The 19,738-nt window shown below is 40.4% G+C and overlaps 1 protein-coding gene across 2 annotated transcripts in view; it reads left to right on the forward strand.

Moving 5' to 3' along the window:
- PLXDC2 (plexin domain containing 2) overlaps nucleotides 1–19,738 on the forward strand; it is a 409,444-nt gene that overhangs the window by 161,510 nt on the left and 228,196 nt on the right. For both annotated transcript variants that reach the window (XM_082854939.1, XM_082854938.1), the window contains exon 3: nucleotides 6,509–6,720. In XM_082854939.1, the coding sequence (XP_082711065.1) occupies nucleotides 6,509–6,720 (212 nt within the window). The remainder of the gene's footprint in view (nucleotides 1–6,508; nucleotides 6,721–19,738) is intronic.

Here is a 19,738-nt window from a genome sequence, read left to right on the forward strand (position 1 = left end):
CCACCCTCAGGTTTGGTCATATGATAGGAGGAATCATAAGACCCAGCTGTGATTTGTTACAGCGAAAGGATACAAAGCAAAATTCATAAAAGGAAAAGGCACTTGGGGCATTTTTAATGTCTGGGGAAAGCAGGGCAGGTTTCTAAGAGCACTCTCCAGCGGGAGCGCAGAGGAAGCATTTACTTCCACCAGCAACCAGTTGTGACAACACATGTGAAATACTGTCAACCAGGGAAGTTCATTAGAAACTCAGTGCCCAAGGTTTTTATTGGGAACTGTTCACATAACTACCTTCTATCTACCGTGTACCAAAATTCCAGACTCCCAAAAGGAAGGCTGGTTGTCAGCATAAACAGTAGTGTTTGCCCAGGCAGTATAGCCACAGTGAGCCACTCTTATCTGTTAGGGGATGGTGGGAACCCTCCCCAAATCTTAGTTCCCAGGCACCAGCCAGGGCCAACCTTGCAAACAAGATTTTCTAAGGATAGCAGTCTCAGGCCCGCTGTGTTAACTCTTTTCTGCACAATCTCACACTGAAGTGGGGATTGTTGGAAGAGGTTTTAAAGAGTCAGGTGTAAAGGGTTATTGGATTACAGAAGAAAACTCAATTAGCCCCGCCTGGAGGAGTCAAGGGAGGCTCCATTTACCGAGACAATATTTGAACTGGATCTTGAAGGAGTTGTGAGATTTCCCAAAGCCCTGGAGTGAGGAAGGGCTTTCCGCCATGCAAAGGTATTCACTGCAGGTAAAGAGATGATTGAGAAATCCTGTGTGGTGGGAGCATAGAGCATGATGGGGGAGGCAGAGACAGGGAAGAGGGGTTAGAACAAGAGCATGAGGTGTTTTATAGCTTTGTTGGGTGGTAAGGAGCCTTAGAGGTTTTAATCAGAAAAGAGAAGTGAATAAATCTAAAAGGTATCTCTGATAGCAGATGGAGAAAAGGTTGGAGAAGGTAGAGTTTGAAGAAAGTAACACCAGGTAGGAGGCAAGAGGTGGTGAAGACATGACCTGTGGTAGGGCTAGAGCACGGGGCAGTGGTCTTCAACCAGGGGGACACAAAGAATCATGTGGGAAGCTTAACAAGAAAATGATGTCCAGGTCCCACTCAAACCCTTTAATGTCTCTCAACAAAACATTCTGTCTGCTTTCTCTTCTGTAGCTATCTTACTCTGTAATGCTATCAGTCAAAACCTCCAAGTCCACTACATAGACAGTTCATTATTGGACAGAACCAAGAATATAATCATTTGTATGGAATTTCCTCTTCATTTCCGTGATAAACTGAGATGTGAAGCCATATGGCAGTCTACCTTAGGCGAATAATTTTATCTATTGTCAGATGAATCTAGCCAGTAAATCTGTTTGCAGTAAAAAATCTTAACGTTTTTGCAGAGGAGCCACAAGAACGATTTGGTTCATTTGTGAAATGCAGACCAAAGTGCGTGTCAAAAGGTGCAGTCATTGCACAAGATGCATGTCAATTTATGTGGTTACTCCTTGGTCATTCGACATATATTGTATGTACGGCTTGTATGCAAGACTCAAGAAATACAGTTAAAGATGCATTCAACTATTAGCTAAATGTAAGGTATTTAAATAAAATCATTAGGATAAGACACAAATATAAACACATCCAACCCAGAACAGCTTTCTTCCCTTTTGTTTTTATTTTAAATGATTTTATTTTATAGTAGATGATAGCACAAAAGAGACTTGCAAGGTCTGCAAAGAATAATATGAAGATGTACGTGAGTTTCTTATTTTACTCTCAGATTAACTAGACATTATTGGGTTTCATAATGATGGTCTATTTGAAATGTAATGAAATACCTTCTTCAGTAATACTTTATCTGCTGTTTTTATCAAATAAAGTATCTCAAGGATGTGTTAAGGTCAATTTATATATTAAATATACAAAAATATGTCTTTTTGCTTTCTCTCCTTATATCCAAATGGAAGTCCTTAGATATATTTAATGTTTCCATGAGCTATGTGATTAACAACTATAGCAAAACATGTTGGCGAAAATTCTCTTTGACGGTTTTCCATCAGTGGTTTAATTAACACACAGTGGACAGAAAGCAGACAGTCTGTGCAACCAGACTATTCAAAGATCCCTCCTGTTGCTTTTGTTTTCACTACAGCTGGGAAGGGAAAAATTATATTACATGTATCCCTTCACCTTTCTTCTGAATGATTTGTTTTGGTGGTGATTTAAAGGATAATTTGAAATATTTTTGTGAGTTAGAAAGCCCATGAAGTGCATAGGAGTAAGTTACAATGTAGATAACAAGGCTGTGGTTTTGCCAGTTTTTCTCAGTCTTTATTTCTGGAAACATCCATTTTTGACTTGTTTTATCTTCTCTCAAAATCATTCTGAAATGGGTTAAAAATCGAAGCCAATTTCATACTTTAGTCTTGATGAACCATGTACTACTGAATTATGAGCAAATAGGAATGTTTCCTCTATGCATGATTGGGTCGTCTTGCTTATTCATAACCTAACCAGAGAAAAAGAATTAGATATAAAATAGCAACCCAAAGAAAATTCACAGAGGCTAGGCACTAAAGCTCGCAAATTTTCACATTGGAAAACCCTCAGTTCCTTCCTTAGATTTTGTTTACTCTTTACAGTCAGAGCCAGCAAGTGATTGAGTTATCAGTTTACAAAGTTTACTGTAGTAAATTCTAGAAGGAGCAAGCATGTCCATCAGGGAGACAAACTAATCAACGGCTGTAATAGCAAGTAATACAACAGCAAAGCAAGCAAAAAAAAAATCATAAAACACTGCCAGAAAGTGAAAAACAAACACCAAAACCCACAGCTGTCTGGGGACTTACCCTTGTAAATGCTAGAGGAAGCATTTACGCTTGTTTTATACGGGAGGCCTACCTGTCTGTTAAACTCACCTTCCCCAATAATCTAGCTAAAAATGAGTTGGAATGTTCATCACAAAAACAAGAGTTTGACACACTAGTCAGACTTCCCAAATTTCAACTTAAGTGGTGTTAAAAGATAAACTAAGGCATATTCAACATTTTAAGAGTTTACCTGACTGAAAATCAATTTCAGTGGGGCAGCACAAACCAGAAGTGGTTAGGAACACTCCAAGAACCCCAACGAGGGGAGAGATTTTATGGAGAAAAGGCAGAAGAAAACAAGGAAATTATTTGATTGGCTGTAGCTTAAGTGTTTGCCTGATTCAGAAAAGTCTAGGTGTAAGTTTGTGACTGGTTGTCCTTACGTTTTTTATGTTTGTTTTTTTTTCGGTACGCGGGCCTCTCACTGCTGTGGCCTCTCCTGTTGTGGAGCACAGGCTGCAGACGCGCAGGCTGAGCGGCCATGGCTCACGGGCCCAGCCGCTCCGCAACATGTGGGATCCTCCCAGACCGGGGCACGAACCCGCGTCCCCTGCACCGGTAGGCGGACTCTCAACCGCTGCGCCACCAGGAAAACCCTGTTCTTAGGTTTTGATTTCTTAACCTTGAGGCAGCTGCAGGCTCAGGTTTGGGTTTACTTACGTAGGCTGCTAAGGTTTTAGAGCCACCTCAGTCTGATGGCCTCCTTGTTTAATTAGTTTAGCAGTGGGGAGTATGGACTTTATCCTTCCTAAGTTTTGAAGCTCCTTCTTAGGGTAAGAAGGCAGGGAGAAAATGAGGAAGAGCAATCAAAGACGAAAACTAGACTTCCTCTGCAGACAGCTCCTCCAGTGTTAGTTGCTTCGTCTACCCTGTGCTCTGTGCCAGGGCCACAGGGGCTAGTGTTACGTTACTGGCCTAACAGGCATCATGAAAAGTACTATGTTTTGTCCTGTGTTATAAAAATCTAAAAGGATAATGGTAAAATTAATATCAGGCAATTAATATCCAATGATAACATCTATTTTAAAGAAACCAACAGTTGAAGATTTTAATAAAGACTACTTCTTTGGAGATTTTGGTGTTTTTTTTTTTTCTCTGATTTACATTATAAAGAACTGAGAAACCTCTGGCTGGAGACTTTCCCTTTCTGTGATTTTTTTAAAATAATATTTTTATATCTAGGACTGTTTAATCCATTGACTACGTGATATTTGCTATCTTTCTTATCTGCACTGACATTCTAGTAAGGATCCTATAGATTTTCAGTTGTTCCTACATGATTGTTTGTATCCAGATAGCCACCACCCCAGTGCAAGGTGAATGCACAGCTCTGAAGTTTAATCTGAGTGTTGTGCTACGAGGCCTTATCTGGTTGTTATAAAACTTTATTGTGTACTTTTGTTGTAAGCTGCCTCATATATTTTTGGTAATGAGGCAGGATATCTAAATAAAGCAAATAAAATTGCTTTATGTAGCTTTGCCTAGAATCATAAGTCTTAGAACCTGGCACATACTCAGGAAAAGCTGTCTGCTTTTGCAGGTAAGATATTTTCATTTCCATTTGAAATATAGCATAACTAAAGCACAGAGAGTTTTGTAAATCATGCAATATCCCCTATTCAGCAAACCTAACAGAAAGAATTCTACCCCAGGTCTCCTGAATCCTTGTACAGTATTTCTTCCGTACTTAATTGTGCCTGGTCCTATCATTTTTGCTCCAGAGAGACTGTCTACAATTTATTCATTCATTTGGTCAGTCAACAAACATTTATTGAGCATTATTCAATGTCCAGTGGGGACAACACCTTAAAAAAGAAAAATTTTCGGGCCTTCCCTGGTGGTGCAGTGGTTAAGAATCTGCCAGCCAGTGCAAGGGATACGGGTTTGAGCCCTGGTCTGGGAAGATCCCACATGCTGCAGAGCAACTAAGCCCGTGCACCACAACTACTGAGCCTGCACCCCAGAGCCACAACTGTTGAGCTCGCATGCCACAACTACGGAAGCCTGCATGCCTAGAGCCCGTGTTCCGCAACAAGAGAAGCCATTGCAATGAGAAGCCCGCGCACCGCAACGAAGACCCAATGCAGCCAAAAATAAATAAATTTATAACAAACAAACAAAAGAAACATTTTCTGTAAAATACTCATTAGACATACATATTGAACATTTACTGTGTGGAAGGTGGGAGGGGACCATGATAAACCCTCGATGTACCTGGGTTTCTTCCTAGCCTACAACTAGCTATTCTGTGAATTGAGCACAGTGCTACATTTTCTGGCTCTAGGGTTCCTTTCTGTGGAATTTTTGGCCATTTCCATCTCCATGACTCTTTTAAGCTCTAATATTCTACAAGCCCATGGAAAAGTCTAGATTGCCAACACTGTGGTAGTGCATCACTCTAGACTGTATCCAATAAGGCTTTAGGCAGTGGCAGATCATTTAAATTCACAGTGAAATCAAAGAATAGCCCCTCTAGAAGAATGATTAGCATCTTTCTGAGTTCAAAGGGAGATATTTTAGACCATTTGCATGTGATTAGTAGTGGAAGCCTTAACTTGGTTATTAGAGTTCTAAGTAACCGATTTAATGGTATTATAAGCTTCATTAAATACATTTTTGTTTCTTGGAACGTCCTTGTATTGATGGGAACCTCACAGCTGTAATTAAATCACTGCTCTCTTAGCACTTTTTGAACCCATATCCTGCCAGTTATAAGGCCTGTCAATTCGTATCTTTTGGTAATAGTTGCCTAGAGGAGAACTGTTCTTGGTCAGACACTGAATTTCCCATACTTGTGGAACACCTTCCCCTGCTGACCCACTGAAATGAAAGACTAGGAGTAATGATTAAATCTAATTTTCCCTCCTGTAGTAGCAGAATGAGCTGGGTCAGCAAGGCCAGTCCCTGCAGATGGCTTTAAAATACCTTTGTGATTTGATCTCCTTGCCTTCCCATCCATTTCTCTAAGTGCCTATCACTGTCATCCTTTACCACCCTGACAAGATTCCAAGGTGAGAACAGCTCAAATGAGCAAGAGCGTTTGTGATGCCTCCCGAGGACGTGGCTTATTAAATGAGTTCGGCAGTGAACCAAGTCTGACTTGTGAGCTACAAGGCAGGTTAGCACGTTTGCACAAAGGTCATTCCATGTATTATTTAACCCATTCAAATGCTCTGTTTTCTCTCTGCTGCCCAGCATAACTCACATGAAATAATATAAACTCACAAGTTATTAATGTCTGATTTGTATTTTCAAATGTGCTGGGAATCATTTAGTTTCATTCCTTTGTTTGGATTGTAGTTTGTTTTCTCAGAACAACTAGAGAATGTTTATGAAGGGTGTGTGTGAAGGACGGGCAAGGAAGGGAATAAAAGTGCGTTACTTTAGGGCTGCACAACTGTTTTAGGGACTCTGCTGGATGTGCACATTAACCATTGTCACGACTTACCGTGGTGTGTCCTAAAATTGCATTCTACTCGGAGATATTCATACCAACTCAAAAATATGACCGTTAAACAGATTTCACTGTTATGAGTTAGTTTCCTCTTCTTTTGACTAGCAGAATATTTTTCTTCTCTATTAGAAAGCATGCAAATGATGCATAACAGGTGGTAAATCGTTTTTTGTTTTTTTTTTTTCCAAACAGATTGGCACTATCAGGTTGCTCAGGCCTTCCCACAAACAGAAGAGGAGGTGGAGGTGGATTCCCATGCATTCAGCCACCGGTGGAAAAGGCACTTGGATTCTCTCAAGGTGGTAGACTCAAACCGAGCCAGCCTGGGCCAAGACTCCCCAGAGCGCAGAGGCTTCACGGACCTGCTCCTGGACGACGGGCAGGACAACACCACCCAGATTGAGGTAGGTCAATGATCTGGGTAATTGAAATGGATTAATAAGTCTGTTTCTTACAAGGCACCCAACTTCCACATATGTATCAATATTTATAAGCTGTCCCTTCGGCTCAGTCTGGAACTTACGGACTTTTTTGTAGAGGATCAGTTTAATTCATTAATAAATAATTAATTTGTTAATATTCAGGAATTCAATAAGTAATTATAATTATGTTAAATAAATAAAATAAATAATAGCTAAGCCATTTAATCACCCACAACTGCACTTACTCAGGAAACAGACAAACATGGGCTTGCTGTGATGACGTCAGTGAGGAGACACAAAGGGAAATACAGTCCATCTCCTGCCTGCAAGGAGATGATTGTGTAACAGGGTCAGAAAGTGTAAACGCCATAACCAACTCATCCCTATGCCATGTGATATGCGCAAAAGTATACACAGGCCATTGTGGCGTGGAGGAGGGGGTGATCATCTGCTTGGGATTAGGGGATGGGCTGTTGTCAAAGAGGCCTAGGAGTGGGCACTTAGGCTCACGCTCGGCAGATTGAGAGGAGCTCACCAGGTTGATAATTTGTCGATGGTAAAAGAGAAGATTGCTGGCAGAACGAATTACATCTGCAGAGGCTGAGTCTCAGAACGGCATGGCATTATGAGGAGTCTTGCATGGTGACCAACTGTCCCAGTTTACCTGGGACTGAGGGGTTTCCTGGAATGTAGAACTTTCAGTGCCTAAAATGGGGCAGTTCTGGGCAAACTGATGGTTGGTCACTCTATTACTGTACATAATTCTTTGTGATAATTGGAGCCACAAACTGGAAAGAGAAGGACGGTTGGAGGTGGGTGTGGCAAGTAGGGAAGGCTGCTGAAGGCACATTCTAGGCAGATTTTGGGGTTGCCCAGAGGCCTCAAGGGTGGTATTGCATTGCTTAAGTTCCCATAGTCCTTAGCATAGCAAATCCTAAAATATGATCTTGTTAGTATACTAGATATAACAGACACAAACAAGTGAATCTTATGGAACTAAGCAAAAACCATTCAAATGAGAACAGAAGCTATTTATTCAGTTTGTTGTAGCCAGGGAGTGAGCCTCTATCACTTGCCTTTGGCAGAGACTCAAAAGCAGGCAGGGGAGTGGGAAAGTTTTTCCGTTAAAAAAAGAGAAGGCTCCAGGTGTGCTCTGATTAGAGGTTGTTGGCACGGAGAAGCTGGAGGCAGGCTAATCAGAAGCCGAGCATCTCGTGATTGGGGAACATACATGGCTTTCTGTGGTTGGTCCAGAGTGGGGCATAGGGACAAAAAATAGAGAAACCATCAGTTTTTAATCAAGTCCTGCCCCTGCTGGGCCGATGGCTGCCAGGATTGTGTTTTGGCTCCCTGGACTGGTTGCTCTAGAGGTTGGGGTCAGAGTTCTGTTGTTATCCATGGTCTGGACATTGTCCGTTTGTATATTCTCTCAATCTGAAGGTTTAGTTCCTACTATGTCCCAGGTAACAGGTTTCTATTTTAAAGAACCAGGCAGCATTCTTTTTACTGCCCTGAAATACTCATTATTTAGGAAAAGGACTCAACTTCATGAAACAGATATGACATAGTTCTGCAGATGGTATCAAAGCATCATTTTGTTCCCTCATGGTGAGAGGAATCTTCAGAAATGAAGGACAGGCCATTGGGATTCTCTTTATGTGAGAGCCCGAAGATTTTCAAAACCCCTCTCCATCGCCTTAGTTAGTTTGTGACTCTGGTGGCCCCTGACTGCCCCCGTCAGGCCCTTAACAGACAACAGAGGATGATGTGCCAGGAGCAGAAGTCATATAATATCTGTAAGAGGCTCTTCTGACTCCTGCAGAGTACCTGCTATTTTGGCAACAATGTCGTGGTAACAACTCAGGGTAGGCAACACAATTCCTCCCTGGGCTGCCCTTGAGCCAGGGTGCAGCATAAAGAAAGGAGAGCTGAACAGAAGCAGAGATGTTTCCTCTTTGCCCAGAACTAGTAACCTATTGAGATTAAAGGGAGAGAACACAGACTCCCAGAACTCTGTGATCTCCGTGCAGGATGCTGAATTTTTCTAATCATTTGTAAAATAGAAAATCCTTTTACTCAGGGATATATTAACACTCCCCAAAGTATCAGTACAATTCTAGTTGTTAGTATAGCCATGATTCTGTTATTCAGCCAGTTTTTCTCTTTTTTTTCCTTAATAGAGGGAGACCATGTAATGTCAGAGATTTTGAATCAGTAAAAAGGAGGAAGGATGATGCAGGGAGCTATTCACTGAGCACTCACTTGGTGCTAAGACCTGCCAGGTGCTGTATGGTCATCATCTTATCTGGTCCCTACATCAGCCTGCTGAGATATGCATCCCCAGTTTCACTGGCTAATCTCAGTGATTAACGTGAGGGTACTTTCAGTTTTAGGTTGAGTATTTTTCCTAAGGTCTCTCATTAATGAGTAAAGGGCTGGCATTCAAACCCAGGACTGCCCAGCTCTCAAGATTTAGCCTTACTACTTGGCTCTGCTTCCTCTAATAGAAGGAAAAATAAATGGCTGTTTGATTATGTAATGATTTTGGATAACTGTAGCACCTGAATATCGATAGAGTAACTTCAGGGTTTCAGTCTGGCTGAAAGGGGACTCGTCTTGAAGCCAGATTTCATAACTAGAGGACTGCTTTTATTTTGAGTTTATTTTTATGGGGTGCTGGGGATTGATGGAGATTATTGGGGATCTAAAGTCCCATAAGTCACCCCTCGGCACCACCACTAGTTCTGGAAGCAAAAGCCTACATCAGAAACTTCTCTGTAAAGTTTACTTATCCTGGCCCTTGAAATAGTATTTTTGAAAACTGTTGCGTCTCTTTTGGGGAAAATACTTTTGCCCGATTGAGTTAAATGGAAATAAGAAAGAAAGGAAGCAAATGGTTATAGAGTGATTGCTCTGTGCTGGGCATTGTGACAAGATCTTTCTTATGTTTTAGGAATAGCATTTTGATTTATGTTGCTTAATATAAGCAATGAGCATGAACGACTGTATGCTTTTGCCTTTTAGAAGCTTCCAGAGTCGATGTCAGGAATCAGAATTATTTGGCCTGAGAGCCCTGATTGTAGCAGTGGCTGTTAAAATAATTTGTATCCCAGTGAGACTTAAACCACCCAGAATGGCATTCCTGTGCATGTTCTCCCCAACTTCTGCCATTGTCTAGACTTTGTATCCCACTTTCACTGAACAAAGACAAAAACAAAAGACAATAGCATATTTACTATTTTGGCACAAATTCACTCTGAAATAAACAAAAGCTGTTATTTTCTTAACTTGGTACTTGACAGTATTTTTTCTGGCTCTGCACAAGAACAGATAATGGAGGGATTGTAAAACTTAGTATCCCAGTTAAAGAATCTTCCAATTGAAGTTTCATTGCTGTTGTCATTGTTTTCTTTTTTTCGTATTCTTTTCATGAAGATATAAAGATGTTTTGAAACAGTTCGTATTTCCTGATGAATAAGTGGGGACTCAACACTTGGCACGCGCCACTGTCGATCTGCATTTTATTTTACATGAGACCTTTATTCTTGTACCTCCGCTGTTCATGTGGGTGTATAACCACTTGGGCAAGTTCCGTTGTGGCGCAGTGGTTGAGAGTCCGCCTGCCGATGCAGGGGACACGGGTTCGTGCCCCGGTCCGGGAAGATCCCACATGCCGCGGAGCGGCTGGGCCCGTGAGCCATGGCCGCTGAGCCTGCGCGTCCGGAGCCTGTGCTCCGCAACGGGAGAGGCCACAACAGTGAGAGGCCCACGTACCGCAAAAAAAAAAAAAAGAAGAGTACTTCCCCCTGATTAGTAGGTATTAAAAGCAGTCACTAGCATGCTTTTTGTAATTACTTTGGGAATATAAGGGCTTCAGGGACTTTCAGGTTAGATTGAATTCCATGCATGACTTGGCCATGCTTGAGCAGCCTTCAGTGAATTCCATGACCGCAGGGACACGTGCATGGACGAGCAGCACGTGGATCTCCACCTCGCTGCTGGCTGCCCTTCCGTTTTCTGGGGTGGAGCTCTTGCAGCATCAAGGGCGCCTTATGGGATGGAGAGGGACTGAGCAGTGTTACTGAGAATTACTGGTCTTCATAAAGCTCAGTTTCCTCAGCTTATTCCTGTGTAATGCTGTTGGTAACTTACAGTTCTTCACTTTACAGAAATCAGTCCTTTCTAACACATGGAACCAAATGTGTGGTTTTTTCCCACTTTTTCACATGCAGCATTTGGAACTTCATATTCCCTCTCTTGGGACGATGAAAATGTTTCTGAAAAGGATTGTCGAGTGTGATTTTTATGTTTTTGGCTTCGATTCCAAAGTACCTGGATAACTTGAAGAAGGGAAGATTAAAAATAAGGTTTATGGATCCTATAAGTGTAGCTCCATGATCCAAACTGACTCAGACATTGTGAGCTAGACCAGCACCTCTCCGGTGATGCAGTTGCGGCTAAACTACAGGCGACACTTCGCATTGCAAGGAGTTAGAGCACAGAGCAGATTTAGCTCTTAGTTTTGAGGATATAGATTTCTGAAAAATCTTAGATTAAATTGCAGTGCCTACCAACAACATATCTTGTGGATTTCTCATTCTTGTACCAAATAAAAATTGCAGGCATATCTAACAATTGTATCACCTATGATCGCATTAAAGTTCATATCTGAGGAAAGTACAGTGGAAAATGGTTAGCAAATATGTGCAATAGAAGTAGCTAAAAGCTACAGATCCACTGTGTTTCCACTTAAATGCACATGTAAAAACTCTTTTTTTGATCATCTGCTGCGGCACACTGCCAGTTGTATCTGTATCATATTGTCACAAATTCTATAATATATTTCTTTAAAAAGCTGTCAATTGCCAATTGCTGCACACAGGTTATTGTGTGTGTTCTAATATTTTATTGCAGTTCATAACTAGGTATTCTATTTGACAGGAAAGAAGTCACTGGAAAATCCTTCATCTAAAAGAGAATGCTGTTACTTTGAGATATTTTACAAAGCAAAGGCAAATTTCATAATGTCCCATGTGGGCATAATCTCCATGGTATGTTTGCAGTACAGAGAATACATCAGAATATTCTTAGATAATGAAATCCTACTGCTCATGTGTCTCAAGCATAGATATGCTTCCTCAGAGATCTGACAATAACAGTACTGAATATAAATGTAGGGTAGTAATAAGACACATCATCCCATTTCACAGAAATAATGAAAATTTGCAGAATACTCTGTGCTGATTCTTTCTTCAGGCCACTGTTCTGCTCAGTGAACTCATGGAAGACAGTACTTCCAGATGAGAAGCATGTGATAATGCAGATTTGTGACATTTTTCAAAAGAAAGAAAAGTACCACCTGATACTGAACAGTTCTTTGACTATATTTTTTATGAATGTAAAAGCTGGTGTCGATTTTTTTAATGAAGCATTTCCATCTTAGGGGAATCTTAAACTTTCAGGGGCATCCATCTGTGGTTGCAGAAGCAGAAAGCTGTGCAAAGGGAAGACTCAGATAATCCTGAGGAAACACTTATTTGACTCGAATGAATTGAAATTTCCTAAACGCATGTAAGTGTCAGATCGCCTTCCACAAAAGATGAGAAGAAAAGCACTGTGAGAGCATGTGATTAAAAAGGAGCAGAAATACTGCATAAGTTAATCAGCACCCAGAGGAAGACCCGTATTCTGTAGAGAGCCAGGATTAATGAAGAGAGACATGGTGTCATCTGAACCACGTCATGGAGAGAGAGTTAGAAGGTAGCCAGGTATCAAGATATTTCTAGCCAGAGAGTTTTGCACTGGTAAGCGGGGAAAGATTTTTAAACTCCCTTATGCTATGTGTCTTAGTCCGTTCAGGCTACTATAACAAAAATACCATAGACTGGGTGGCTTAAAGAACAAATTTCTTTCTCACGGTTCTGTAGGCTGGGAGTCCAAAGTCAAAGAGCTGGCAGATTTGGTGTCTGATGAGACCCCACTTTCTGGTTTGTAGGGGGCTGTCTTTCTGCTGTGGCCTCCCATGTCTAAAGGAGCTAGAAGGCTCTCTAGGGATCTCATTTGTAAGGACACTAACCCCGCTGATGAAGGCTCTACCCTCATAACCTAATCACTTTCTAAAGGTCCCACCTCCTAGAACCATCACATTGGGGGGTTAGGTATCAACATGTGAATTTTGGAGAGACACAAATGTTCAGTTCCTAATGCTGTGCTGAGGTGTTTGGGATTTATCAGGAAGGAACTTGGAAGCTACTGAATATTTTAAATAGAGAAAGGCAAGATTATATTGGTGCCCCAAAAATGAGTGAGGAGTGGATCTGAAAGCCCAAATCTAAGGGGTGGAGAGATGAAATAAATTTAGATGAGAATTATTGTAAGCTAAAATGAGACAGTAGTTAGAGAAATGCTATTGATGAGCATATGAATTTCAGGAATATTTAGGTTTCTAATCGATAACTTACATTAACCACGATGACTGAAGTTTTACCCAAACTTCTGGTGCTTGCTTGATCTGAGGGTCAATTGCAGATCCTGGTCATTTCCTTCCCTGGCAGTGTGGCCTGCTACAACCTTGACAAGCACCCATCTCACATGGGTTGGGAATTGGCCTCATCTCTTCCACTCTGTATTGCCAAAGGTTGTATGTGAACTGACAACAAAATCTGTTTCAACTTCTTTTGTTTTGGAAACTGGAAAAACACAGTTTCAAACTTATGATTTAATCCCATTCATTTGCTTTTAGAATATTGATGATGGCTTTTAGTTTTCAAAGAAGAAAATTCATTGAAAATAGTAAATCAGGCAGAAATTATCTGCAATTATTGCTCACCCTCTAAAAAGATAATGAGGATTAAAATAGGGTATCATATATCTTGCTCAATTATAGATTATTCTTAGCTTGACATGTCAGCTCTTTATTGGAACAAAAATGAAAAAAGATCCATAACTGTTCTTCAAAGAGTTCCATAAAGAATAACTGAATTATCTCTATGATGCTTCACTGTTAGTTAATTGAATTTACTTACGGTAAGAGCATGGAAATAGTCTTCGGAATGATAAATACAGGTTGTAAAATTATTAAGTGTGTTAGTCATATAATTTATTTTTAGAACAAGAATTATATTTTAGAATAATATTCTTGCATTCTCCATATACGAAGAGAAATATCATATGAAATATCATATACTGTAATATTCTTGCATTCTCCATATACCAAGAGAGGTCCTCCCCTCACCAGGACCCTGAGATTAATTATAAGAATCTAGCATTGAGTTTTTCCTACCTCAATTTCCTAGCCATTCATGAGGACTGCGTCATGTCCTCTGCCTTTCTTTGCATTAATTAGGGCAGTGATAAGGAACTTCTAATGTAAGGAACTCCAGGTTAACCAGTAGAATTTCTACTTTGTCATCTTGCAATCTTATTTTTCTTCTTTCCCCAGGCTAACTTCCAACAGGACATCTAAAATATACTTTCATGAAAATTATTATTTTCAGTATCAAAATTATAGTACTGTGTAGTGTAATAGGTCTAGATCTTTATCTAATTGATTGTTTTAAATCCTACTGAAGAATCAGGCTAATTGTTTGCTAGTCCAGAATGTGTCCAGTCTTTGCACGTTGAGGAAAGGGCTCAGGGTGAAGGATGGGCTGGAACTCAGGAGCAAAAAAGCCAGCAGGTGCTCGAGTCCTCTGTTCTCCTGGCAGCTCATGGATGTGTCCCCCAGTGGACAGTGGTCCAGGCAGGGCTGTGTCCTGTTTGCTTCTCCTCTTTATTGGACAAGTCTGAGAGGAGCATTGCACAGGGGAAATACATACCCAAGGTCAAGCACCGAGCAGCCCAGGCTGGCCTGCCGGCAGTTTAGGAAGGGCCAGCACTTGGGTTGGGGGTGCCCGGTTCCATGGATGTTGAGCTCAGTCTCAGTCTTCTCCTTTCTAGGTGCATAGCTTATCTTCTCAGCTATCTAGCTTCTGGGCAACAGAGAGATAGTTTTGGGGGTCATTCACTGGACAATCCCGTTCTATACTAATGGATTATGCCTTAAGGACTAGTCTTTTTTTTTTTTTTTTTTTTTTTTTGCGGTACGCGGGCCTCTCACTGTTGTGGCCTCTCCCGTTGCGGAGCACAGGCTCCGGACGCACAGGCTCAGCGGCCATGGCTCACGGGCCCAGCCGCTCCACGGCATGTGGGATCTTCCCGGACCGGGGCACGAACCCGTGTCCCCTGCATCGGCAGGCGGACTCTCAACCACTGCACCACCAGGGAAGCCCAAGGACTAGTCTTTTATGTGATATTTTCAGAATCAGAAACAGAATAATAAAGTGATTGTAGCTCAAAGACTAAATAAGTCTGAGTTGGTACAGTCATGCCAATAATATGATTTTTATTACTACATCTGGAGAAGTATCGGGGCCACTCCTTATTCCCGTGAAGATTTGTCGCATAATGAATCTGCCAGCCCCTATGATGTGAACTTACTTAATTTTAGGAATACTAACACCAACTGAGTACACTAACTCACACCAAGTCTTTGCCGTTTATTTTATCTAACAAATTAATGTGCACCCTACAACTTAGTACCAGTGTTTTGGAAAAATAAAGACTAGGACTCTGATAAACAATGATTATCTGTAATTTTGTGTGGCACCCAGAAGTTTCTATGGACCTTTGTCAAAGATGTCTCATGTGTCTTTGCCAAATACTGTGACTTCTATGGAAACATTATTAGGTCTACACATAGGTGGGCCATTACATATATAGGAGGTGTTTAAAAATTCCTGATGATTTAAACTTACAGTATGAAAAAAGTATATTTTTATTCTTAAGCAATGATGTATAATATATTTTGCTAAGTGTTCAGGGGACTTTTATCTCATCTTATATTTCTGAAGCAGTTTTAAGGTAGATAAGGTCTCTTTATAACAAAGCATGCATATGCATATTCCTATTCTTTGCTTTTACATTTGTGATAAATTTGCTAATGTGCCACCCTGTACTCTATTAAGGAAGGTATCAAATAGCCAAAGGTCCTTTTGAGGAGGGGTGGCTAACATTCGGAATGAACAGAGACTCCTTAATTTTCTTTTTGTGTATCCCTGAAAGAAAACCTTTCTGTTCATGTCCCAGCGATGCATAGATGTCTGAATCTGTCTAGAAACAAGAGAAGAATTGAACTTTGCAGCCCTTGGGAACAGTTGTTTTGAGCTATTTTCTGTATGGTATTTCAAGCCTGAGCTATTAAATTGAAATAATAGTGTGGAATCCATGGCACTGAATTGAATGAATGGATTAAATACTGCTGAAACTATTTCTATTTAACAAGTGATTTCTAGCTCTTTTTGTAAACTTCATATATTTACACAATCTTTAGCTTAAAAAGCAAAGCTGTGGAAAACACTAACATTCACCTTTTAGACAATATCTCTATCAATCATCTATCTATCTATATTATTTTGCATTCACAGCGCTGATCCAACTTGTCACCAAAGGAATTTGAAACGAAAACTTGCAAAGCAAATTTCTTACTGTTGAAGTTAAACATTTCATTTAGTCACAGCACCTTTTATTAAAGAAGTCTTTTAGGTAAATACTTCCAAAACTAAAAATATTTCGTCTTGTGATGGGATTTTCCGCTTAAATATAATACTAACTTTTTAAGGTTTCATGAATTCTATTCTGGAAATTTTTATAATTTTCCAAGATGAATGTCATGATTTATGATTGTCAGATTTTTTTCTCTAAGGACAGTTTAGGTTATAATATTGTCCAATTTTCTTAGGTTATAGTGCTTTGCACAGTGTTCATATTTGAATGCAAATCTTTCCTTGTTCTGTCAATAGAGCAGAAGGTGATTTAAAATTTCATTTTCGAAAATGTTTACAGGGGACACTAACAACCCTTTCCAAGAAACTCAAAACAGTTAATTTGTTCGTTGTAAATAGTGTTGTAGAATGATCTGTTATCTTAAAAATCAAGTATAAACAATCAGTTTTCTCTTTCTTAAATACCAACTGAACAAAGAATGACTTGTCATCTTTCTCTGTCCATTGAGGAATCAGATATCTCGTTATTATTTTTAGAGTGAATGGGATTAATCTTTACCAGAACAGAAGCATGTCATATTCAGATGGGAAGGGTGCAATTCAAACTGTAAGAAAACAACTTTATGAATGAATACAGAAATGTGCCAGGCCAAAATAATAAGTATTCATTAGAAATTTTTCTCACGTTACTAATTGGACCTAGTGATAAAAAATTATCTTCTAAAAGTAAACAAAAATTTTAGACAAATCTTTGTATTTTCACTGTCCCTTAAAAACTCTGTGGAAAGTAATATTTTCCACCGTAAACCTAAGGAAATAAAATAATCAGTACATTCAAAAGCCCCCCTTCTTTGCCCCTGCCAACAGCCCATCCAACGTGGCTCTATTTAGGCAGAAGACTTTAGAAAGAAGGCAGCTGCAGTTCAATTACTTACTGGTCCACAAAGAACTTAAATAGAAATCAAATCACTTTTGCCATGACGGTTAAAATGTTACTTTGCCTCATCGAATAGGTTTGCTATGGTCTGAGCATATTTCAAATGTATATGACATGCTTTATTCAGGCAGCTTAGTCACTGAACAATCATAACCGCCACTTCAAGGATTTTTTTTTTTTAATTTTGCTTTGTAAAGGTGTATTTCTTACTTTGTTATTAAAAGGAGAATGGTTGACATTTTCTGCATTTAAATCATTTGCATAAAAGGACAAAAGAAAAAAAACTCTACGTTTTTATCTCCTTAGGAAAAATGTTTAAACATCTTCAAAGGGAATTTTTTTTTTCCAGCTGGTGATCACTTGTGAATGCAAATTAGAGTAAGGGGTAAATGACTGTGAGACTGTTCCTCCTGATTGTCTATTGACTTTTTAAGTGTTGGTAATAAAGAATCTGGTAAGAGAAAATGATTTCCAACTTTGAAACAGTCCCTGAAACAAAGCGAGGAGCGGGTTGACAGAACAGAAGCAGAATCTGGGACAAACATTAATTTTCTCACTTTGTCCCTTTTTTTTCTAGCAGTGCTTTCCACCAGTGATCTGCCATCTGCCCAGTAGCCTCCATACCAATGTATCATTGTCTTCCTTTGGGCTGCAGTTGCAAAATTAAAAACCATAGAACTTGGCATTGTAGGTGGTGGTTTTAAAAATCTTTATGTGTAGGCAAGGTTGCTATAAACTACAGATATTTTTCAAAGCCTATAAATAGAAATTTTAGTGATTTGTAAATGTATGTTTGTGTGTGTGTGTTTTGTGTGTGTGTGTGTGCGCACATACATGTGTGTATGTTATTCCTAATCACTGTAAATAAAAATTACCTCAGTGGGGGAAAATAAACGGTAGCTGGATAGCCCCTTTCACCTTACACTTAGGCACTTATTTCTCTGAGCAAAAACCAGTATTTTTTTTTTCATGGAGGCAGTAAAATTTAAACAGCTACCTGGAGGACTGGCCAAGACTCTCTTGCTTCAGTGAATGCCTTAAGCTTTAAATATGTTCTTTAGATTATTGTTCTGGAAGGTAAGGATGAGACACAATGAAGGAAATCAAAGCATAATGGACTTTTTGAAATAATGAGGATCGAGGGAATTGCCTGGTGGTCGATTGGTTAGGATTTCTTGCTTCCACTGCAGGGGGCACGGGTTTGATCCCTGGTCGGGGAACTAAGATCCTGCAAGCTGCTCAGCGCTGCCAAAAGAAAAAAAAGAGGATCAGACATTATGAAAACTGGAAAGGAGATGGGACCGTGGACCCAAGATTATGGGGCAGCTCAAATGAGATTCCCCAATTCTCTCTTCTGTAACTGTGCCCTTTTCAGCACATGCACACAAAACCCTTGTTCACCTGGCTCTGTTTCAATCTCGGTGGCCCCTCTCCTCCCTTACGGGCAAATTTGCCGTTTCTCTCCACCAAGTATTTCTCTTGACTAGAAGCTCGTGTTACCACTAACAACTTGTGTAGCCTGAAATCATTATCCTGTGTCTCCATTCCTACAAGGCCACGCGAGAAATATATGGTAGATTCTCTTCTAGAATAAGTGAAAGGGCCTCTCTATTTAAAGCAGGGTTCGGCAAGTGAAACTCCATGGATATCACTCCAAACCATATTGCCAAGAAATGACCAGACTATTTCAAAAGACCCAATCTAGGGAAATCTAACTCAGATTACAGCCTCCATGAGGGATGAAACAGTGCTGGATCTTTTGTTGATGTTCATAAAGCATTCATTGATTTGAAGTAAAATTTTTTGGATGCAGGGAGAATAGTATTTAACTGAGGGTTAGATGTGAAACTCAGGAAGCATAGGGAGACTTGACTTCCTTTTTGACCAAGAAAACCAAGATTCACTTGTGGCTAGGACTGTAAGTAAAATGGAATGTGGCAAGGACTAGAACTAGATTACCAACAAAAGCCTGATGTTTTTGTTGGCTGTTTCCACATTCAAATGAGTAGTGACGTCGGGTACGTGATTATAGCTTGTCCACTGGGATTCTTTGTACGGCAGTAAATTTGTCTTCACGCTCAAATGACCTGAATACCATTTTCTGCTGCAAAAGAAGAGATGAAGGATGAGGGAAGGTAAGGTGGTTACCGAGAAAGTGTCCCATGGTCATGGTGTAGAAACCCTTTTCCCCGGGTGCAGGAACAGTGATGCCTCTTCAGTGCCTATCTTGAAACCGGGCTTGTTTCCACTGGAGTCCCCTCTCTACTTGTGCTGATTGAAGCTCATGCTCCTGCGCAAATTTGCACCCCTACCCCCTCTAAACTGTACTTTTGAAGAGTTATATTTGAAACTGTCACATACAAAATAGTAGTAAGGGGCTTCCCTGGTGGCGCAGTGGTTGAGAGTCCGCCTGCCGATGCAGGGGACGCGGGTTCGTGCCCCGGTGCGGGAAGAGCCCACATGCCGCTTAGCGGCTGGGCCCGTGAGCCATGGCCGCTGGGCCTGCGTGTCCGGAGCCTGT

Source organism: Leucopleurus acutus, assembly GCF_964270905.1.
Source record: "Leucopleurus acutus genome assembly, chromosome: 1".
NCBI classification, from domain to species: Eukaryota; Metazoa; Chordata; class Mammalia; order Artiodactyla; family Delphinidae; genus Leucopleurus; species Leucopleurus acutus.